Source organism: Onychomys torridus, chromosome 22 (genome assembly GCF_903995425.1).
Source record: "Onychomys torridus chromosome 22, mOncTor1.1, whole genome shotgun sequence".
In the NCBI taxonomy this organism is placed as follows: Eukaryota; Metazoa; Chordata; class Mammalia; order Rodentia; family Cricetidae; genus Onychomys; species Onychomys torridus.
This window is the reverse complement of record NC_050464.1, coordinates 17,065,146-17,088,808: the sequence shown is the minus strand read 5'-3', so window position 1 is coordinate 17,088,808 and position 23,663 is coordinate 17,065,146. Positions and strand designations below refer to the sequence as shown.

General features: G+C 47.3%; 1 protein-coding gene across 8 annotated transcripts in view; it reads right to left on the bottom strand.

The window, feature by feature from the left end:
* Cux1 (cut like homeobox 1) overlaps positions 1–23,663 on the bottom strand; it is a 331,979-nt gene that overhangs the window by 89,616 nt on the left and 218,700 nt on the right. For all 8 annotated transcript variants that reach the window (XM_036172586.1, XM_036172588.1, XM_036172587.1 and 5 more), the window contains exons 9-10: positions 9,195–9,243; positions 542–646 (exon numbers count right to left, since the gene is read on the bottom strand). In XM_036172586.1, the coding sequence (XP_036028479.1) occupies positions 542–646; positions 9,195–9,243 (154 nt within the window). The remainder of the gene's footprint in view (positions 1–541; positions 647–9,194; positions 9,244–23,663) is intronic.

Here is a 23,663-nt window from a genome sequence, read left to right as displayed (position 1 = left end):
CCGGGGCCCCAGCATGGCAACCATGAGGGCACCTAAGTATTATCGGTAGAGCGCTTCCCACGTTCTGTCCCTAAGCCATGAAGAATTCACAGCTCTTTGGTAATACTGTTGGTATGTCAGGATCTAGACTCGCCTGTCACCAGACAGACCTCTGTGCATGTCTGTGAGGGAGTTCAGAGTAGGTTAGCTGAGGTGGGAGACCCACTCTGACTGGGGGTAGCACCCAAGGCTGGAGTCCTGGGTTGATAAAAAGGAGAAAGGCAGCTAAGCAGCAGCATTGATCTCTGCATCCTGACTGAAGATGGGAGCAGCCGCAGCTCTTTCCTGCTGCCATGATGGACCATACCCTTGAACCATGAGCTAAAATAAACGCTCCACTCCGTTCTTCAAGTTTCTGGGTCGGGTATTTTGTTGCAGCAATGGGAGAAATAACCAATACGCCCACCAAACAATCATTCTTGCTTCAACTGTTATTCCAGAAGGAAGGGTTGAGACAGGAGTGATAAGGGGTGGGGAGGGGGGCAGGGCCAGGGTTACCCACCACATCCGGAGCCTTCTGGATCTGTGAGGCCAGCTGGAGAGAGTGATTGGCCGATGAGAGCTGTTCCCTTAAAGTCTCTGCCTCTCTCTGTGCCACCTCTGCCCTCTGAGGGAAACGAAAGGGGTGAAGAGAAGAAAGTACATTTGGTTTAACAGCTGACAATTATTACAAGAACATTCATCAATTCATGCCTGACTGACTGTAATTGATTTTCCTAAACACTCAACCTAATAAATGCTATGGAAAAAAACACACACACACACCCTAGAATGTGATGGATTTTTATTTTAAACAGTACAAGGAAGAAATAATTGAGCGATTATGACAGTAATTTAACGCTAGGAGCGAGGAATCCCCTGCTGGTATTAATGCTCCGGCCCATTGCATTTCCCAGACTGAATAAATACCGCTGGAAATAGAGTCTTCTGATTCAATTTCTTTCTATTCTCATGGACCGAAGAGACTTTATCACAGGATTACTCCTGGGAGTCATTCTCATGGGTAAACACTGAATTAAAGACACTCTGGCCCCCCCCCCCCCCGCCCCCATGTTGTGGTTGTTTTCATCCATGGTGCATTTCCATAAGCGGACTGTGGAATTCTAGCTTCTTTTGTAAGGGATGGGCTGGGTTCCACAGTTAACCCTTCATGGAGGAACATTTGCAGATATTGGCATATGCAGCTAGCCAGGCTGTTCTGGACCAGCAGTGAGTGGGCATTCCAAGCTTGTGCTGGGAGCTTTAACAGAAGTGGCTGGAACCTTTTGTAGACTTGTTGAGGACCCTGGATGAGGAAGCCATGGCTGCTGCAAACTGACTTGCCATTGGATAAAGAGGCGAGCCACTCTAGTACCTACCACTTAAGAGGCCATCTGGGAAGAGAGGCAGCAGGGACAGCTACCTATGCTCCTGGGCCTCTACATACTCATCTGTAGAATGGGAACATTGTGCCTACTCAGACACCTGAAGTTTACCATGGGAGTAGTTTTTCATCAGGCTTATCCAGGTCTTACTGTTATGACTGAGACAAAACTAAGCCAGGTGGGCAATGGCAGCTAATGATAGCTCTGTACCCTCGGAAAGTTATATTCTGTCATCATAAAAAGTTAACGAGGGAGGCAAGGCAGGAGGAGTCTGAGTTTGAGGACAGCGTGGGCTGCACAGTGGGTTTTAAGGAAGCCTGGCAACACACTGAGTTGAATGCCACCTGAGTTACACAGTGAGTTCAAGCCCAGCCGGAACTATACTGGGAAATCTTGTCTCAAAAAAACAAAGTAAAGAGTTGCCTACAGAATAAAACAGGAAAGGTTAACAAGGAAAGCCTGGCTGAGCAGAAACCTCCCCCCCCCCCCCCCCCAATTACCAAGAGAGAAGTCACAAAGATGCCGAAACCATGTGTTAGCCTGCCCTGGTGTGTGCTGGCTAATCTGTTTGTACACTGACGGGCTGGGTAGCTAAAGTGCCTTGGTGGTGGCAGTGGCGAGCCCGCATACAAAGAAGCCAGACTCTAGGGACAGTTTATCTGCCCAGGGCGGGGCTGGAAGCCGACTGCCCTGTTTCTTGGAGAGCTTGGGGAATGGCTTGGAATCTGGCCCATCTGTGCCCAAGTATTTGCTGACACATCTCTGCTCTAGACAGAATGGAGAACCAACAGGAGTCTAGACCCAAAGGGACTGCAGAACACCTGCCAGGAAAAGGTGTCATGACAAAAGTGGGGAGACACGTCCGCTTCATGCTGACTATCCAATGAGTTCTTCTGTTCTCAGCCTTTCAGTGGGAGATTCCAGGCAGGTGGTCTGCCAAGGAGACCCATCCCTGCCTCTTCACTGAGGGATTGTAGGTAAGATTTCTACTGCTGAGCCACACCCCAGCCCCTCACTGGGGGACTCTAGGCAGGTGCTCTATCACTGAGCCACACCCTAGCCCCTCACTGGGGGACTCTAGGCAGGTGCTGTACCACTGAGCCACACCCCAGCCCCTCACTGGGAGATTCTAGGCAGGTACTCCACCACTGAGCCACACCCCAGCCCCTCACTGGGGGATTCTAGGCAGGTGCTCTACCACTGAGCCACACCCCAGCCCCTCACTGGGGGATTCTAGGCAGGTGCTCTACCACTGAGCCATGCCCCAGCCCCTCACTCAGGGATTCTAGGCAGGGGCTTTTCCTCTGACACAGATCCCTTGCTTCCTTTTTCCTTTTTATGTTGAGACAGGTTCTTACAAGCTAAGTTATCTAGTCTCGTCTCGAACTTGCCATCCTTCTGCTTTAGCCTTATAAGAAGTTGGGACAACAGCTGTTTTTCCTAGTTTTTCTGGCAGTGAAGACACAGAACTGAAATGCACACTCCTCCATACTTAGTGAGGTGAACCTCCAAGTACACAATTCCCCCAGCTCTTCTGTACCACGTATTTTGACAAATCTCCTAGTCTCTCTGATGAGGAAAACTTTCTTCATCTCTCAGGGAAGAAGTTCTGACAGTTGCCACAGAGGTGCATTACCACAGTGGTACGTTACACCGGTCCTGTCTCCTGGAGCACTTGGAGCTGGGGACGGCCCAGGTGCTGGGTTCACCATCAGTCCTAAAGGCCTGTGAAGATGCCCGGTGGCAGAGTACTACACACCACAGACCGAGATATCAGCTGGCCACCTGCAGTTTGCCTCGGGCTGGCTCTTGTATTAAGTCCCCAAGTTCACGGTGGTGAGAGGTGTGGAGGGTAACACCTATAACTTCAACACTGGGGAGGCTGGTTCAGGAGGATAGTGAGGTTGAGACCAGCCTGGGTCACATACAGAAATTCAGCCTCAAAAAAGCAAAGCAGAATCAGGTTGGGCACGGTGGTGCATGCCTTTAATGCCAGTTTGAAGCTAGCCTGGTCTACACAGTAAAACCCTGTTTCAAAAACAAACAACAAAAACAAAGCAAAGGTCTGGGGTGACTGCTTAGCCAGTTATAGGTATTACCTTAAAAAAATCTAGGGGTTTGGCTCAGTTGGTAGAGTGCTTGTATAGCATGCATGAAGCCCTGGGTTTGATCCCATCACCGAATAAACTGGGCATGATGGCATAAGCCTGTAATCCTAGCACTTGGGAGGTAGAGGCAGGAGGAGCAAGGGTTTACGGCTATCCTTAAACTACAGCAAGTTAGTTTGAGGCCAGCCTGGGCTATATGAGACCCTGTCTCAAAACCAAAACAAAACAAATAGAAAACAACAAAACAAACCCAAAACTAATCAGTGAAGCTTCTCTGTTGGAAATCACTGTTCCAAGGTGGCCTAACTTGCTTACTTTAGTGCAAATTCTTGGTTTCATATTTACTTAGGATTTCTATTGCAAAATGCACCCACCATCAGCACTACTGACAGCAATCACCTGCCGCCAACCCGGCGTTTGACATCTGTGCGGAGAAAAGCTATAGAGCAGCGGAATTAAAAACCAGGGCAGTTCAGGGAAGGAGCAAGGGACAGGGTGACAGACACTAGTTAGGAGCTGGGGTGAATGTGTCTCCAGGTTGCCAGAACTAAATTTAGCCTTCCCTCGCAGCTGAGGCAGACAGCGCGGGTGCAGCCCTGGGCCGATGCTCCCTGTTTGGAGACTCATACACCTTGACAAAACCACGACCTGGATGACTGTGGTTGGGATGCTGACCGTGGCGTGGTGCAATGAGGGACCGAAAGCTTCCACGAGCTCTCAGACAGGCTCATCCCTGCAGAGCCGGGGACACGGGACAGGCTCCAGAGCAGCAGGGGGACGGCACTTGCTGCCCTCACGCTTTTGCTTGAGAAGCAACAGTTTCTGGAACAGAGGAAGAGGCAGAGGAGGGAACGAGGTAGAACAAGGGCAGCGCTGACCTGTGGCAGCTGCCGTCATGGAGCACAGTTACTCTGCAAATCGGCGGGGGCTGAGGTGGGGGATGGACAGTGAGACTGCAGAAGCCAACGGCCAGTGTGCACACCGCAGTGACAGTGTCAAATTATTAAGACCATCTCTGGGGCCACTACATGCTCCTCATCTAAGAGAGATGACTTTGGTTTTGGGGACAGGGTCTTATGTGGTCCAGGCTTGCCCCAAACTGACTAAGTAGCTGAAGATGACCTTGAACTCCTGATCCTCCTGCCTGGTTTACGGTGTTCCAGGGATGGAATGCAGAGCTTTGTGTATGTATAATAGGTGAGCACTCTATCAACTGAGCTACATCCCTGTCCATTTTTTCTTTTTTCTTTGAGACAGGGTCTCATACAGAGAGCTAAAGCTGGTCTTCAATTCCTGACCCACCTCCCAAGTGCTGGGATTACAGGTGTGAGCCACCACATCTGGCTACTTCCCTTGTTTTTTTGGTGTTGGTGGTGGGGTCTTTTGCCCCTTTAGCCCTAGATTATTTGCTTATGTTTTCTGTGTATGCGTGCACTAAAACATAGGTATAGGGAAACCTGAGATGAGAAAATCCCTGCAGGAGCAGAGCGGCCTAGTGTGTGAACGGTGATGGCTGGCATGTAACCGGAGGCCTGGGAGACTGCCAGAAGTGACCCTGTCAGTGGTTCTGCAGGACCTGGAGAAGGTCCTGGGCCACCGGCAGAAGATGAGGAACTCATGTGCCAGGAGGATGGGGCATTTGCGGCGAGGCCTCCTTCAGAGTCACTGCTTGTGCTGCTGGCCACAGCAGGCCAGTTGGACGAGCAAACTGCTCTCCCCTGACTGCTGCCACAGTGCTCCTGTGTGCCCTGGGCAGGGATGTAAGACAGGGCCAAATCAAGGGATGCCAAACCCAGTCAGTCGGGCATGGGCCTGGCTACATGGGGTGGGCCAGTTCTCGGCCTATGAGGTCAGCATGACATCCTCACCCAGGCCTGCTAAGAGCAGGGTACAAGGGCCAGTAGAATGGATGGGGGACATCTGGGTACCAGAATGGTGTTTTGGTCAGTTTATTTGTTTTTCAGTCAGCCCGACACATGCTAGAGTTATCTTTGAGGAGGAGACACAGTTGAGAACATAACCTCCACCCAACTGCCTGGAGGAAGCCAGTGGGACAGTTTCCTGAATGGTGATGGACCTGAGCGGTCCCAGCTCGCTGTGGGTGGTGCCCCCCCAGGCGGGTGATCCTGAGAGCTATAAGGCGGCAGGCCGAGCAAGCTATGGGGAATAAGCCGGTAAGTAAGCAGTATTCCTCCATGGCCTGTGCATCAGCTCCTGCCTCCAGGTTCCTGCCTCCAGTTCTGGACCTGATGGACTGCAAGGTCAAACAAAACCCTTGCTCCTCAGCTGCTCTTGCTTGTTGTGTTTGCCTCCGAGATAGAGAACAAAACAGGACAGAGAGGGCAACAGCTGCCAAGTCTAGAATTGTGACTTGGGTGTCCTGCCCCATGACCACACGAAGACCTTGGCGGAAGAGTGCTGCGTGCTGTGAGCTCTGTCTCACCCTGTATCTCATCTCTCAGCACTTGGCTCTTTCTCCTTGGGGAAGCTAAGCTGTGCTTTCCGGGCTTGGAGATGCACCTCAGCTGGTAGAGGCCTGCCTAGCAGCCAGAAACCCTGGGGTCTGGTCCCCAGCAGCGCATGAACCGCATGGCAGTGTATGTCTGTAATCCCAGCACTTGGTAGGTGGAGGCAGGAATATCAGGAGCTCAAAGTCATCCTCAGATGCAGAGTGAATTTGACTAGCCTGGGCCATGAGAATTCTCAAAAATGAACAAACAAACAAACAAACACAAATAAGCAAGCGAGCTCTATCCCCAGCCCAAGCGGTCTTTTATGATTGTCTTGTTCCATAAGCATCAGCAGGGTAAGAGGAGGAGAACAATTTGGCTTAAATAGCTTCCTCTAGGTCCTACTCCTGTGGCTTTGGGTAAGATTTCAGAGCTGCTCTGTAAAGGAAACAGGGAGAGGTACAGCTGGCAGCCAGCCCACACAGGGAGGGAAAGCATGGCTCCTCCATGCTCTTTGATGTACCAAGCTAGGGTTTATCTATCAAGAGATATTGGGAGTCCAAAATCTTTTCCAGTTAAGATGGTAACTATTAATGGAAGTGCTGGAAGTTGATCAAACGTGTTAAGGAGACACTCCTGCTTCACTAATAGCTACTGCCCATTTTTCTGGTTTCCGGAGGTAGAGACATAATCCCCATAGAGCAGCAAAACAGCACTATGGGTTTCAGTAGAATGTCTGGGATAAACCCAGGGCAAAACCAACACTAAACGTCAACGAACTAGCAAACTGCTCCTCCTGGGCGGGCAGGTCCCAGGTGCAGGTATGTGGTACCTATGGCACTCTGGATGTGTGCAGCCCTGCTCCTGCTCAGCCCACCTCTACCTTGCTTCTCCTGTCCTGTCACCAGAGCTGCTTGCTGCTCCCTTGGCTTCTGGCTTTCTCATCCTCATTCCTTACTGTAGCTTTATCTACAGTGATTCCTTTATTTCTTTTTAACAATCCTTTAAAAGATTTATTTTTAATCCCAGTGCAGGGGGGCACAGGCAGGCAGATCTCTGAGTTCAAGGCCAGCCTGGTCTACAAAGCGAGTTCCAGAACAGCTAGTGCTGTTACACAGAGAAACCCTGTCTCGAAAAATGAAACAAAACAACCACAAGATGTGTATGTGTGAAAGTGTGAGTGTAGGTGCTACCTGATCCTCAGGAACTGCCCAGCATAGGTGCCAAGAACCAAACTTGGGTCCTCTGCATGAGCATTATGTGCTCTTAAAGGCTGACTATCTATCTCTCCAGCTCCAAGTGCCCTTTTAATTGAATATAAATCCAGGATTTTCATCCTACCAGTATACCCACTGCTCCAGGATAAAGCTGCTCTCCCCTAACCTGCTGGGCCCTTCCCATCAGGCTACTCTCTAGCTTCTGTCCACACAGCCTAGCTTTCCTCCAATGCCAACTCCAGTGTTTGCCCTGTAGACTTTCATTTCTCTTTCTTTCTTCTTCTATATTCCCTTCTCAGATGCTGTACCAAGAGCACCTACCCTTTTTATATTGCAACACAATGCTGTCATCTTCAAAGTTCACACTAGTCAAACCAAACAAAAGCAAAACAATGCCCCTAAAACCAAACCAAACAAAAGCTCCCAAACCAAAGGAGAAACAAACCATGCCCCAGGGTGCCAAGACAACCTTAAGTAAGACGCTGGGGTTTCTTGTCCCAGCTCAGTGATGGACCAGGCACTGATTGGGTTTCCCTATTTCTAAAAGAAGAGTCCTAATCATGTGGACCTCAGTTGGGGGCTGGGCAGCTAAAGTGATGGGGTAGTGTGCTTAGGTGGACTGCATATGGAACGTTACAGAATGGACAACCATTCTGACTAATACTAGGGTGGCTGAGACTACCCAGGAGACCTCATTTGCTGCAGAAAGCCTCCTCTAGCCTGGCCAAGGACCTTAGGAAAGGCCCAAGCACCAACCACTGCCCCGGACCCAGTTCTCCTAAGGGAATAATAGCCACACATTCCATCCTTCCTTCCTATTCAGGTTTGCCTGCTTAGGCTTCAGGTGAATTTTACCAGGGAAAAAATAGACAGTGCTTTTCCCTGAATGCTGGGGAGTCCGAGGGACCCGTGCCTATGAAACACAGGTGTTCAATAAGCTCCCCCTTGCTTCAGGGGTAAGTAGGGACTGCAGGGATTCTGGGAGGCTTTTCATTCCACAGAGAGGCTTGAACTCACTGGGTGGGGTGATCCAAAGCAAGTTTCAAAGCTTGCCAGTGCTATGGCTACCTAGCTGTAAAGTTGAGTGGACAGGGGCCACAGGCCGTGTCCTTCTGGACCCAGAAACACCATTTCTGCCCTGTTTCTCCCCCAAGTAAAGAGTCCATGGTGACCGGCCTGGAGTGCAGCTTAGTTAGTTGGCAGAGTGCTTGCCTAGCATTCTTGAAACCCTGGGTTTGATCTCTAGTCCGGAATTAACCAGTGGTGGTGGGGCACACTTGCCATTCTAGCACGTGGAAGTTAGAAACATGAGAATCAGAGGTGCAAGGTCTTTCTCAGTTCTAAGGCTAATTTGAGGCCAGGAGCACCAGATGTGAAAGTAAAATGTTTTACTGCCCTGTAGAGCCTGTGGAAGAAGGTTTATGGATAGTTGAATGCTTGGAATCATCTGATACTATGTGACTCTTCTGTGGTGATACTGTGCTGTGTATTTCCTGAAAGGTGTGTCTGATAACTGGCTGTCAGCTGAGGGGAGCTGTCCACTGGGAGCTCCACTAGAGCAAGTAGTTGGAACCTACTAGAATGAGATGACAATTATTCTATAGTACAGTGGATGCCCGAGGACAAGGCATCAGACATGCTCAACCTTCGGGCATCGGGATGAATTGTCATCGTTAATGTTCACACTTGGGAACTGCACAACTACAAATCAAACTATCAGTCAATCTCACAATGTTTTAATAAGTTTGTGATCTTGTGTTGGGCCTCATTCATGGCTATTCTGGAATGGATGCCCTGGAGTCGGGATCAGAAAAACAAGTACCCTTAGGCATCTGTGTCTCAGACACTGGGGTTGAACCTGAGATTCTGCAAGGAATAGTGCTGCGGATGTAATTCTAACTTCTCATGACACCGTGGAAACGGATCCACGATGATCACCCATCTGGAGTGAGGCGTCTCCCAAGATAGTGGAATGGGCGGGCTGTGGTGTTTTATGTTGAAGGTCTGAACTCTTACCTGGTTGGCTCGTTCGAGGTCAGTCATGATCATCTCCATCTCATCAGCTCTGGGAAGGCAAGAGGGAGAGGTTAGTCATCGCTTAGGCAGGTGCAGTGAAGTGACCAAGGGAGGGGAGAACCAGACCAACCTGTAAGGGGTCACAGTGGCCAAAGGGACAAGGTGGACATGCCATAGGCAGCATGCCTGACAGCTGTATTCACTGTTCACTTATTATTATTACTATTATTATTATTATTATTATTATTATGTGTATTCCCCTGCCAGAGTGCCAAGGATAACTTTCAGATATGGTTCTCCTCTTCTACTGTGAGCTCCTAGGATCACACTGAGACCCTAAGGCATAAACAAAAAGCAATTTCACCCACTGAGCACCTCATCAGACCTTAATTAACTAACTAGCTTATCCTGAGAGAGGGTCTCCATTAGCCAAGGCTGATCTCAAACTGCCTGTGTAGTCAAGGCTGACTCTGAACTCCTGCCCCTACCCCTCAAGTGCTAGAATTACAGGTGTGTATCACCAAACCAGGCTCTCCATTCACTTTGTTGAGATTCATGTGTCTGGAGAGGATTAAGAACCCCTCTTAACCCCAGCCCCTCTGTTGGGCAGATAGAGCCAAAAAATAGTAAAACACGGGTCTTTGGATGTGGCTCAATTGGTAGAGAGCTTGCCTGGTATGAAGCCCTCAGTTCAATCCTCACCATCCATAAAACTGGGCCTGGTGAGGCTGCCAAAGGCTCACCTACGGCAGGGGCTTGGGATGGGGAAGCGGAACTTAGATTCGGGATGATGGTTTGGGGCTCTGTGTTTCTTCAACAGTGAATGGTGTAGGAGGCATTGTGGAGAACATCTGTACTTCCAGCACTGAAAAAGATGAGGCTGGATGATGAGTTTGAGTCCAGCCTAGGCTACATGGTGAAACTCTCAAAAATGTTCATTAGAATTCTTTTTTAAAATTTATTTTATGTGCATGATGTTTTGCATGCACGCCTGTATTCGTGAGCGTGAGCGTGAGCGTGTGTGTGTGTGTGTGTGTGTGTGTGTGTGTGAATGGACCATATATGTGCTTTGTGCCCAAGGAGACAGAAGAGGGTGTTGGATTCTATGGAACCGGAGTTACAGGTGGTTGTGAGCTGCCATGTAGATGCTGGGAATTGAACCTGGGTCCTCTGCAAGAGTAGTCAGTATTCTTAACTGCTGAGCCCCAAGGATTCCTAATATCTAGGAAATGCAATAAAAGATTTCAAATCCTTTATGGAAACCTAGTCTTTGGTCTTGAGCTGGGACTAGAGATGGCTCAGTGGTTTAATCCCCAGAAAACCACATAGTAGAAAAGACAAGACTTCTACAAGTTGTCCTCTGATCTCCACACAGGCCCGTGGCAACTGTGTGCATATATACACAAAGTAAATAAGTAAATAAATAAAGGTAAAGCAATTTTGAAAAACAAAATAAAATGCTACCTAGTCCCATTTAAACAGGAAGGTACTTTCTCTGCTGTTTGAAGCAATCCCTAGAAGTGAATTTCAAGTTTTCCACTGGTGGGTCAGTCTAACTTTGGTTGCTAAGCAACCACAGAACTGAGCAAAATAATGAATGTGATAATGAGAGCTGAGAGCACTCACGGTTCCCTGGACTTTCAGAGGAGACCCACAACACTGCCCTGCTATGATAGGGCAGTTACTCCAACCTTAGGACTGTGCTGACACCCAGACCCACAACACTGCCCTGCTATGATAGGGCAGTTACTCCAACCTTAAGACTGTTCTGACACCCAGACCCACAACACTGCCCTGCTATGATAGGGCGGTTACTCCAACCTTAGGACTGTGCTGACACCCAGACCCAGAGAGGCTACCATTCCCAGAAACAACAGGAGACAGCGAGGGAACAAGGCTCATCCCAAAGTCTACATTACTACTACTACTATTGTTATTATTATTATTTTGATTTTTCGAGACAGGCTTTCTCTGTGTAACGGCTCTGGCTGTCCTGGAACTCCCTCTGTAGATCAGGCTGGCCTCCCAGAGATCTGCCTGACTCTGCCCCCTGATTGTTAGGATTACAGGTGTGCGCCACCACCTCATCTATTATTATGATTAATATTACATTTCTGTTACAGGATCTGATATATTCCAGTCTGGCCTCAAACTTACTATATGGCTGAAGATAACTTTGAACTTCTAATCCTCCTGCCTCCACCTCCCGAGTGCTGAAGTCACAAGAGTGTGCCATAATATTCAGTTATGTAGTGCTGGGAATGGAGCCCAGTGTTTGGTGTTATGCTGGACAAGAGCACCAAATGAGCTACAATCTCTAACCCAGTACCCCTCCATAGAGGATTACTTTAAAAGACTATACATAAGCCTTCTCTTGCTTTTAGGAGGAAAACTTGGAACCCCATTTCTGTAAGTCAAAGAGAATATAACCAGTTACAAGTAAATTACTTCAGGCAGGGTCTCCTGCTTGGATGGCAGGTCTGCTCCACCATGCTGGGCAGCTCTAGCTGGGAGTTTCTAGGCAATCTTGAGTTTTAGAGGATGTGAAGCACAGCCTGACCAGCCCAGTATGTCTTACCTTGAAACACTGTTCCCCTGAGTTTTGATGACCCACCCTGTGCTGGTTACTTGTCAACTAGACACAAACCAATCACCTGGGAAAGGGAACTTCAATTGAGGAACTGGCCTATAGGGAAGCCTATAGGGCTTGATTAATAATTAATGATTTTAATCATTTAAATAATTAAAGTGAGTATTTTCTTGATTAATAACTGATGTGGAGGGTCCAGCCCACTGTGAGTGGTACTCCGCCCAGGTGATCCTGGCTTGTATAGATAAGGAAGCTGGCTGGGTTCCTTTCATGTTCTCTTTTTCAGTTCTTGCCTTGATGTCCCTCAGCAATGGACCCTTTCCTCCCGATCTGCTTTTGGGTAGCGAGTGTTTCGTTGCAGCATAAGAAGAGCAAACTAGGACACAGCTTCTCAAGTGTACTGCTGCACCTCATCTGCCAACCCAATCCAGCCTCCCAGACCACCTGTCCTTAGTAAGAACAGTGGAAATGTCCAGGACATGGTAAACTGCATGAGTTTCATAGCATGATAATTAACCTTAAGAGGGTTTGTTCTCCCCCCCCCCCCCCCCCCCCGCCCACGCCTTTTAAAAAGGTGAGTGCTGCACTATAGCCCTTCCTGGCCTAGTACTCATTATGTCGTCCCAGGATTGCAGGGGGTTACAAGTGTGCATAATCGTATCTGACTGTAAAAGGTACTAATTTTTTTTATTTGTTTTGAGACAGGGTCTCATGGCCCAAGAGGCTGCAATGCTCCTGACTACCTCCTGAGTGCTAGGATCACATGTGTGTGCCATCATGCCTGGCCATCCTTCTCATTTCAGAGTTCCTGAAGATTGTGAGATTGACATTTGTCTAAAATCTGTTATATTTCAAAGTCTATAATACAACAGACTGTTTGCTCAGCACAATTTATCACAAAACCTCCTCCTCTCACCTTTTCATGAACCGACAACACCGCAGCCACTGTCTATTAACCTGCACTGCTTTATGCTCTTCCCTGACTTCAGCATGGGGTCATTTCATCAGGGCCAGAATATATATGGTTCACTCAGTTGTTTCCCCGCACATCATTTCAGGGTATTCTCTGGGCTAACATACCATTTTTATGACAAACTTCAAAGGACACAGTCAAGGTTGATGGAAAGGAAATTATACCCATGCCAGACACCGTGTATTTCCTTTCGCACAAACCTCCTGAGTGCTAGCAACATCCGGCCCAGCGCCAGGCTGCTGCATATTTCATCGTCTTAGCCATCAGTGACGCCAGGAAAACAGTGTGCTCAGTCCTCCATGTCTTTAGGTTCAACTTCTGCAGATTCGGCAAACTGCTGCACAGATGTTCCATGTCTTTATCAATCTCAAGTGGGTCTCAAGTTTGGTCCTCATTTGATAAGCAATATAGTGTAAAAACTACTTTACAGAGCATAATCATATTACCTATTAAAAATTATGTATGGTGACTTGGAGAACATTCTCTGCAAACACTACAGAATTTTACTTTAATTATTGTTTATATATGTTTATCTTTATATGTATGTATGTGTATGGGTATGCATGTCAAAGGCAGAGGACAAATTGCAGGGGTCTGTTCTCTCACTGTGTGGGTCCCAGGGATCAAACTCAGGCAGTCAGGCTTGCAGCAAGCACCTTTACCTGCTGAGCCATCTCACTAGCCCCTAATTATTATTACTATCATTTTGTCATTTAAAAAATTTGAGACATGCAAGATAGGCAGGCCAGGACTTGAGTCCAAGTTCAGCAAGGGGTGCATGGCTCTGCAGAAAGGCGAGCTGTGATGGGGGCTGTCGTCCCCGAAAAGGGTGGAGGTCCCCTCTTCAGCCTGGCACAGAGAGAAGAGAAGATCTATCTGGGAAGGGCAGGGCAGTCTGCAGTAGGAAAGCAGCTTGCGGTGGTTGATACTGTCAGTTAACAAGGTCCGGAAGCACTTGGGAGAAAGGCCTCTGGTGTGTCTGTGAGGGGCCGTTGAGTTTAGGATAAGTGAGGCAGGAAGAATATGAGCAAGACCATCCCATGGGCTGGGATCTGGACTGAAGGAAAAGGAGAGAGCCAGCAGCCATGCTCTCTCTGCTCTCTGACTGAGGATGCAACTCACCTTGGTCAGATATTTTGTCACAAGAAAATTAATAAGCTTCATAAGTCAATCAGGATGTCAATCAGGAGGTGGGGCGGGGCTGAGTCCCAACAAGGAGTTAGCTGACAGAGGAGGTGCTACCTTGCAGATACATAGGGTGGCCTGGTTAATTCGGTGGCAGCCTTTTCATGGCTCCTGTGGCCTTTCACAGTATCCTAAGCCCTTGCCGGCACACGAGGAGAGCAAAGAAACTTCTGGTGTCACTGTAACGTCCCACCCTTCCTTATCTGGGAAAACGGGGCTGGGAAGATGGCTTGGAGGGTACAGTGCTTGCCTTGCACGCCTGAGGCCCTGAGTGGGATCCTCAGAACCCACATAACAAAGGCGGGACATGGTAGCAGGTGCTTGTAATCCTATCAATGAAGAGGCAGAGACAGGCAGATCCTGGGACATACTGTCCATCTAGCTTAGCTCAAGTGGCAAGCTCCAAGAAAAAGGGAGAGCCTATCTCAAAAAAACAAAAGGTGGTTGGAATCTGGTCTCTTGTAAACATTCAAGTGTATTATTAGGATTACTCCCACACACACGAGGGGAGAACCATAACATTCCATACACGATGCTGACGAATTTTTTTTTTTTTTTAACTTAAGCTACAGTCATCTGAGGGGAGGGAGTCTCAATTGAAATATTGCCTCTGTAGGATCTGGCTATAAACAAGCCTGAATGGCATTTTCTTTATTAGTGACGTGTGTGTGGGAGTAATCCATTGTGGTGGTGCCATCCCTGGGCTGGTGGTCCTGGGTTCTACAAGATACCAGGCTGAGCAAACCATGAGGAGCAAGCCAGTGAGCAGCACCGCTCCATGGCCTCTGCCTCAGCTCCTGCCTCGGCTTCTGTCAGTGGACTGTGATTCAGGACATATAAGCTAAATAAGGCCTTTCCTCCCCAAGTTGCTTATGGTCACGATGTCTCATCACATCAGTAGCGACCCTAACTAAGACAACGGGGGGTCCTTGCTTGGTGTGGATTTCAAGTGTGGACCGACTAACCCTTTCACAAGTCACCACATGGCTGCCTTTTGTTTTGTTTTTGCTTTATATATATGTGTAGATTTTGTTAATAAAATATCCATCTCGTACTTTATTATGACTTTCTAATAAAAGATGGGTATTGATTCCTTTAAGTACCTCTTAAGCATTTATGTAGCTAATGAAATGGATTTTCTCCTCTGACCCGAGAATATGGTAAATTACACCGTCTGTCACTTGTTCCCCATTTGGCTGTGGTATATCAGGTGTTTGATGAGCTCTTAGGTCTGTTCGCTAATACTTTATTTAGTATTTTTATATAAACATTTATACATGGACGTGGCCTTTGGTTTCTTTTGTCATCTTGAGTGGATGAAGTTATAAAACCATTTTCTTAGGCTGGAGAGCTGGCTCAGCATCTGCTGCCAACTTTGACACCTGAGTTCCATCCCCAGGATCCACATGGCGCAAACAGAACCAACTCTCAGATGTTGTCGGCTGACCTCCTTATACAGACTTCAGTACGTGTGTACACAGACAGGAAATAGACAAAAACTTAAAGACTTTTTTATTACATTTGATTGTGTGTGTACATGCAGGAGGACAATTGTGGGAGTTGGTTCTCTATCATGTAGGTCCTAGGGATTTGAACTCAGGTCATCAGGCTTGGCAGAGGGTGCTGAGCTAGCTTGCTGTCTCACAAGAATTGCTTAAGTCTCTCCCGCTCTCTGATGACAAAGGGTTCTTACAGATCAAATAAGAGGCTTTGTGGCTAGAACACCCACATCCACGGGTGCCCGCTTACACTCTGGCCTATGGCCTGGCTCCCTGGCAGCCTCCCGCTCTGTGGGTCTTTCCTGTCTTCAACACTGTGTCCTTTGAACTGTATGGTTCATGTCAGCCTCCCAGCCACTGCTGCTGTGAGTTTGCAGCTCTGGAGCCCAACGCCTGAGATGCCTAGATTCTGCAGCAGGGCTCCTTCAATATGCATCGTATAGTCCTTTGCTTTGGTGAGGCTTCCAAGCAGTGACGTTGCTGCTAGCCCAGTCTAAGTACTCCCATTGTGTGGTTTGTAGCTGCTCATGAAGCACTTTTTTTTTTTTTTTCAAGGCACAGTTTCTTTATGTAGCCTAGGCTATACTAGAACTAGCTCTGTAGACCAGGCTAAATTCAAACTCAGAGATCACTTGCCTCTGCCTCCTAAGGGCGTGTGCCACAGCCCAGTCTTTTATTTGGAAGTACTGTCCTTACTGTGTGGCACTAACCTGTGGGTCAACAGGTGCAGGCCAAGCTCATGAGAAAATTCCTGTGGCTGATGGCCTGGTACCCACTTCCTGAGCATTTTCTGCACTGTACAGGAAGCATCCCTCCACCTTGGTCTATAAACAGGTGAGGAAACAGGCCCAGGGCAGAGCAGTGATGACCCAGACAGGGGCACAGGGAGCCACAGGGTTTATGAGGAACACTGCTCTTACTCCAAGATGCAAGGGCCCTCTAATTACCTCCTTCCCCCCTAAGTACTATGGTGAGAACAGGGTGAGTGGCAGAAGCTAAGAAAAACCAAACAACAACAAAGACAACTGGTTATCACTCTCAGGCCCCTGCCCCCTGCCCCCACACCTCTGCCCAGTCTCCTTCTTGGCTCCTCCTCCCAGCCGCCTTTCATGAGTCTAAAAATTCCATACTTGGCTCACCCATGGCTTTGCTTCCCCACAGCCCCCCCACGGCCCTGCACTCAGTTATGTGCTGGAGTTCTTCACCCCGAGGTGAAGGCCTGGGAAGCAGAACTGCACAAGCCAGTCTGGAAGGCTGCAGGGCATTTGCGGGAAAAGACAACTCCTTCCTTCTCCTCTAGCTGCTACTGAAAGTCTGCACTGGGGCATCATTGCACACGTGGCTTTTTAGGGTAACTTAAAAATGAATAATTCAGAGGCTCCCTTTCTACTTGTGAAGTGTCAGACAAACAGTTTGGCCGGGGCCAGACTTGCTGGCCCCACGCAGACCATCCTTTCCCTTCAGTCTGACCTCATCGGATTTGGCCTCATATCTTTAAGGATGCCCTCCATCCTGTCTAATCACTAAAATACCACAGAGGAAGTCCACAATACTCCGATGGAAGGAAAAAATAGAAAGGTTAATTGCAATATAAAGTTTTCCCTTGGAGTCAAGCAAACAGTAAATCAGGGCATTGTAGCAGTTCTGTGCTTGTAAAAAACACCCAGACAATAAAGTACCGTGTGCAGGGAAACGGCCTGGCCGTCAGGTTGTTAAATGACAGAGCTTTTTGTACAAACCCTTATTCCTTTCTTAAAGGAAGCACTTTTTAAGTTTCAATTGTCACTTATTATAGTGTGTGTGCATGTGCATGGCATGCCATACCATTGCATATGGAGGTCAGAAGACTTCCAGGAGTCAGTTTTCTCCTTCCACCCTTACCCAGGTTCTTGGGATTGAATGCTTTTGATCATCTCTCTACAATGTCACTGCTGCTCTGGACAGGACATTGATTTCAATCATTTTTAAAAAGACAAAGGAGGACCCTGGATAGCCAGATGACCGATTTCTGAGTTTAGGGAAAGAAAAAAGTGGTGTGTTGAAAACAATACAATGATAAGAGTGCAGGCCACCTCCTGGGATCTACTACCCACATTTTATGCAAAGGTGGTGATTTTTCTGCTAAATAGCAGGAGATGGTTGGAAATGGCCTTGTGTGGTAGGGCACACCTGTAATGCCACGTAAGAAAGTGAAGGCAAGCAGATCTGTGTTCAAGGCCAGCATCGCTACATAGCTTGCTGGAATCTAGCTTGGACTACACAAGTAGTCCTTTCTCAAAACAAAAGAGTGCTCCTCCCCCCCCCCCCCCCCAAAAGCTGGAAAATCCAAATAACTTGTGAGAATTCATTGTAGGAATCCACAGGTTCAGAACGAATGTTCTAGAAAAGGTGGGTCTCAATGTTATTTATTTGTCAGTGTTATTTATCAGGCACGAGAAAACACAAGGTGCAATGGAAGCCACGGTAATGTATAATTTGCTGCTATCGGGACATAGCCTGTGATTACCATGCTGTATGGCAGGGTAGAACACTGAAACACACCACTTTTCAAAGGTCTCAGATGGACTCACTGAAAGTGAGCTCAGTAAGAGAAGACCTGATCACTCAGATGCTGAGGTAATGCTGTAACTCTTTCTGAAATACACCAGGAAGTTACCGGGAGTCAGACATCAAGGTCATTCTCAGCTATACAGCAAGTTAGAGTCTAACCTGGGCTACATGACACCTGTTTCAAAACAAAGTATCTCCTGTTCCTGTTGTTGCAAAAGGTTTGAAAAAGTCACTACCTATGGGTAATATGGTTGCCAAGCAATTGAGTCTAGCAAAGCTCTGTTTTGTTTGTTTGTTGTTTTAAAGACAAGAAAATAAACTCCCATATGCCAACTGTAAACATCTGGAAAATGAAATAAATGATCTACAATTGGGATATAATTATTAAACATGGGGGAATTAAAACACTGAGGCTTATGTTCCATCTACAAAAATCAAATTACAAAATGCTGGTACAGAGAAAGAACAATGATGACATTCTATATCTGCAGGTGCATTAAATATAAATAAGGCTAAATTCACTGCATGAGTTAATTTATAACACTTGATAAAATGACAGGGGCATACTGTAAAAATTAGGTGAGCAAATAGTAAAGGCATAAAAACAACAACAAAGCCCAGTGGAGCCAGTAAGACAGTGTACAGACATGGAAATTAAAGAGTGTATGCAACTTCTCAGGATAAAGATTTAGGCAGTGCCGGCTATGGTGGCACAAGTCTTTAATCCTAGGACTCAGGAGGCAGAGGCAGGCGGATCTCTGTGAGTTCGAGGCCAGCCTGGTCTACAGAGTGAGATCCAGGACAGGCACCAAAACTACACAGAGAAACCCTGTCTCAACCCTCCCCCACCTAAAAAAAAAAAAAAAAAATATTTAGGTTGACAGAGTGAAAGTATAGGCAGAAGTTAGAGACCTGTAATTATTCTTCTTACTCTGCCCCCTTTTCTTTTTTGAATTTTTCAAGACAGGGTTTCTTTGTGTAGACCAGGTTGTCCTGGAATCCACTTCGTAGAGCAGGCTGGCCTTGAACTCACAGAGTTCTGGCTCCCCGAGTGCTGGGATTAAAGGCGTGAACTACCACTGCTGGGCTTGAGATAGGTAATTTTTTTATGTCTGATTTATACCATGCAAAATATTAGACAAATTGGGTTCTAATACGGCAAGTTGGGTTTGGTGCTACATATCTGTAACTACAGGCCTTGAGCTCACAACTGCAATGCCACATCTCATTCAAACATGATTTTTAAAAACTAATGTAAAGACAGGCTAACTTCTTAGGGAGGTGAGGATGACCTTGAACTGTGTGCTAGGATTAAATGCATGTACTACATGTACAATTTACACAATAGGGGAGTCGAACCAACTCCGTACAGGTTAGGCATGTACTCTGCTACCCACTGAGCCCCAGCATCAGCCCCGAAATGTCTTAAATATATACATTTACTAAGAATGACATTTACTTCCAAGAACAGTCAATATAATGTTAAAAGAAACTCAAAGTTGTGCTATAGCAAGGTGTCCTTTAGTGGGACGCTAAGCAACACTAGTGGCAGATCATTATAGTGCTGAGCACCAGAAGTGTCTGTGATAACTGAATGTGATGTGAAAACAGCATTAGTGTTGACAGACAGGGCGCCACATCTGAAATTAGCCTGCTTTGTCGACTCCTTCACAGTGGGAGGAAGTCGCTACACCACACACTGACAATCATAAAGATGTACCACTTGTGGGTCCAGATTCAGATCTCCTTGAATTCTCTCCATAGACCCCATGCTAAGTGAGGAGGGGGGTGGCCCTGAGCATAGCCTGAGCTGGGATTAGAACACACAGGTGTGGAAGGGCATGGGTTCTCTGGGGGAATAGCTTTGGCATGGGATGGAGCTGTTAAGGCCAGTGCACTGTGATCTTGTCCTTGGAGGCAGGAGAGCAAGCAAGGGGAGGATCTTAAACAAGGGTGGCTCGGAACAGGACTATGTTTTACACACTTTTAGCAGACTCTTGGAAGGCAGACTCATCTAGGGAGAACATGGCAGCAGAGAGACACACTGACATGCTCTAGAAGTGACGCTGGGTGAGGAAAGAGCCCGGGTTATGGTGGTAACTGTGGAGCTGAGAAGTGAGGCCCGAGGAGAGCTGTGGACAAGGGGCTGATGAGATTAGACAGGAGGGCGGCAGAGGCAAGAGGACCCTGTTCCTGCAGTGAAGGGAGGTAATGCATCTCCAGTGGAGGGGCACAAGCCACACGCAGAAGGGCAGCAGCCTGCAGGGGAGAGGGACGCTCTGGAAGGCAGTTGGAGATGCCTGTGGGACAAATGTGACCCAGGAGAGAACAGAAGCAGCGTTCTCTTCTGAGTATTATACATTTGATTTGCTATTGCTTTGTAGGGCATATACATTGTAATCCCCCCCCCCCCCCCCCCGAGACAGGGTTTCTCTGTGTAGCTTTGCACCTTTCCTGGAACTCACTTGGTAGCCCAGGCTGGCCTCGAACTCACAGAGATCCTCCTGGCTCTGCTGCCCAAGTGCTGGGTGGGATTAAAGGCATGCACCACCACTGCCCGGCCATTGTAAATATTTTTATTCATCCATTTACCTTTCACTCATCAATTTATCTGTGCATTGATCCATATATTCACCCTTGTCCATCATTCACCTATTTGCCTATCTATCCAACTCATTCATCCCATTTTCATCCATCCATCCATCCATCCATCCATCCATCCATCCATCCATCCATCCATCCATCACCTCATTTGTCTATCCAATTCACCTACCTATAGGCTTTTGTTATTGCTTTGTAAGAAATACATGTTAATCTTTATCTGCTTTATAAATTGTAAATAGTTTATCCATGTCTATCAACCATTCACTCCATGCATTCATGCCCTCTACCCACTCATCTCACCCATGTGTCCATCATCCCTTCCTCCCACCTGTACATCCACTCACTGGCCTCTAACACTTTGTTATGGCTCTGTAAGAAATATATATTAACCATTTTCCTGTTTGTACACTGTGAGTGTTTTAGTCATCCATATATCACTCTTCCATCCATCCCGTCCACCATCCACCTCCAGAAATCTCTGAATATCCCATAGGTTTTCTACTTTTGGCATCACGCTTAAAAAAGGCCTCTTCCACTCCCTTATTATATAAATCTGCACCTCAAATCTCTCTTGTGTTTTTTTTCATGTATATATTTAAGACATCTAGGCTTTAATTGGCATAGAGCACAGCCCTAGCTTATTATCTATACACTCAGCCATTTGTTCTACTGTTTGTTGAAGATTCCACTCTCTACAACTTATTTAAGCTTGAACAATTTTTATGTACAACTTGTTCTTCTTAATTTTGAAAACTTGGAAAATAAAGAAAGCTACGGAGGGGAAAAATAACAATCAACCACATGGTCCAAACCAGAATTAGCCACTGAATACGAATGGTCCCCTTCCCATTGTTAGCGACCAATTCTGGACTTCTGATTCCATTTGGGCTTTTCATAGAAACTGGAGACTCTCCAGTTTTATGTATATTCTGTAAACCTTGCAGATCGTAAAGCTTTTTTAAGGGTGGAAAGATCACGGAAATACATCCAAGTAAGAACAGTCATGGTTTAAAAAGAAGTGAAGAGGTAGAAATACAGACTGTCTGAGAAAGCTGTCGTTCCAGGCTGTCTGGAGAGCGCTCTGACACTAGTTTTAATTCTCCCTCCTGACTCTGTGGGTTGGCTTTCTGGACACAGAGGGCACCAGTGTGGCTGCTGGGGGTTAATTCTCACTGTGTTCAGTACCCCCAGTCTTCCCTGCTCATCCGAGCATTAAATCTGTAGACTCAGGAGAGCAATGTGGCTGCAAGAGCGATGCCATAACGCTCAACATTAAAAATTCATTCTGCAGGCTCGCTTCAGAACTAGCGGCCTGGCGGGGGAAACAGGAGACACCCCACTGTCTTTCTGGCAAATGGAGACATTCCTCAACATCCAGCACCTCAGGAAGAGAATGAAAGGGCAAACAAGCCGTGAAGGAAAACAATGAGCTCAATTATCTGGCTCGCTCTGGCTTTCCTACAGGAAACATTTCGTTCTGCTTCCTAAAAGTTTAAGTGAGACAGAGGCGGTCCAGTCAGATGAGCACTTGTCTTGCAAGCACAAGGATCTGAGTTTGGTGGCATATGAGTGCTGGCGAGATGGAGACAGGTGGATTCCTAGGGCTTGCTGGCGAGTTCCAGGCCACTGGGGAGACCCTGTCTCAAAAACCAATGTGGATGGTTCCTGAGGAACAACTGAGGTAGTCTTCTGCCTCTACATGCATGAACACACATGCATACATGAACACACATGCATGCATGAACACGCATGCATCTACAGAGTTTCTTACAAGCTATCTTAGAATGAAGGCCCTCTTGTCCTTGGTGGGTATCCAACTGTCTGGTATCTCTCTTTATTGGTGTAAGCAGCCCAGAAGCCCCAAGTTCTTCAAGACAGATGCATTTGGAGCTCTCCTGGATGCTACTGGGTCTTTTGCACATATTCCTGCTGCTGCAGAGTCAGCGTCATGGTGAGGTAGGAGGGGTCCACATACCGAACGAATTGTTCACACTTCAAAATGGGTCCTGCACAAATGTGGCATTTCTACCCTAAATTATAGTCACCATGGGGTTATTGGACTGTATTAATTTGCTTCTCTGTTACTGTGATAAATACTATGACCAAGAGAAACTTGGCAAGGAAAGGTTTTATGTCATCTCACAGCTTATAATTCATTATGAGGGGAGCCAAGGCCGGAACCTGGAGGCAAGAAGTGAAAGCAGAAGCCACTGAGAAACACCACTTACTGGCTTGCTTAGCCTGCTTTCTTTTACAACTACCTGCCCAGGGGTGACACCATTCACAGGAGGCCTGGCCTCCCCATATCAATCATTAATAAAATAAATGACTTTAGAGACAGGGTCTTTCTATGTAGCCCTGGCCATTCTGGAACTCACTGTGTAGACCAAGCTGGCCTTGAACTCACAGAGCTCCATTGGTCTCTGTCTCCAGAATGCTGGGATTAAAGGTGTGCACTGTTTGGTTTCCACAGTTAATCTTAAGGGTCAAGTTTATTAAGGTGTTAACGGCTCTGAGATGGCTTGAACTTGAAACTTTTGGTTGTCATAGTACCAGCACCTGTATGGTAACTAATTCAAATTTCAAAATGTAGCATGCAAGGGCTGGAGAGATGGCTCAGTTGGTAAAGAGCTTGCTGTTCAAATATGAGGACCGAGTTTAATACCCAGAACCCATGAGAAGAAAAAGCCAGGCTCGGTGGTGCACACTTGCGTTCCTAACAGTGGCAGACAGACAGAGGCTGATCCCAGAGGCTTGCTGGCCAGACAGTCTAGCTGACTTGGTGAGTTCCAGGAAAACAAGGTGGAGGGGTGCCTTGAGGAAAGACAGACACGGGTATTTTCTAACCTCTACATGCAGTCATATATGTGCATGTGTATATGCAGGCACAGGCTTGGACACACACACACACACACACATACACACACACACACACACACACACACACACACACACACACACACACACCCACCCCACAACAATAAGCAAGTGTCTGCTGGGTTTGGACACAGGAAGCCAACCTTTCACCCTAGTCCCAGCCAGCAGACCCACCCGGCAACGAGTTTTAG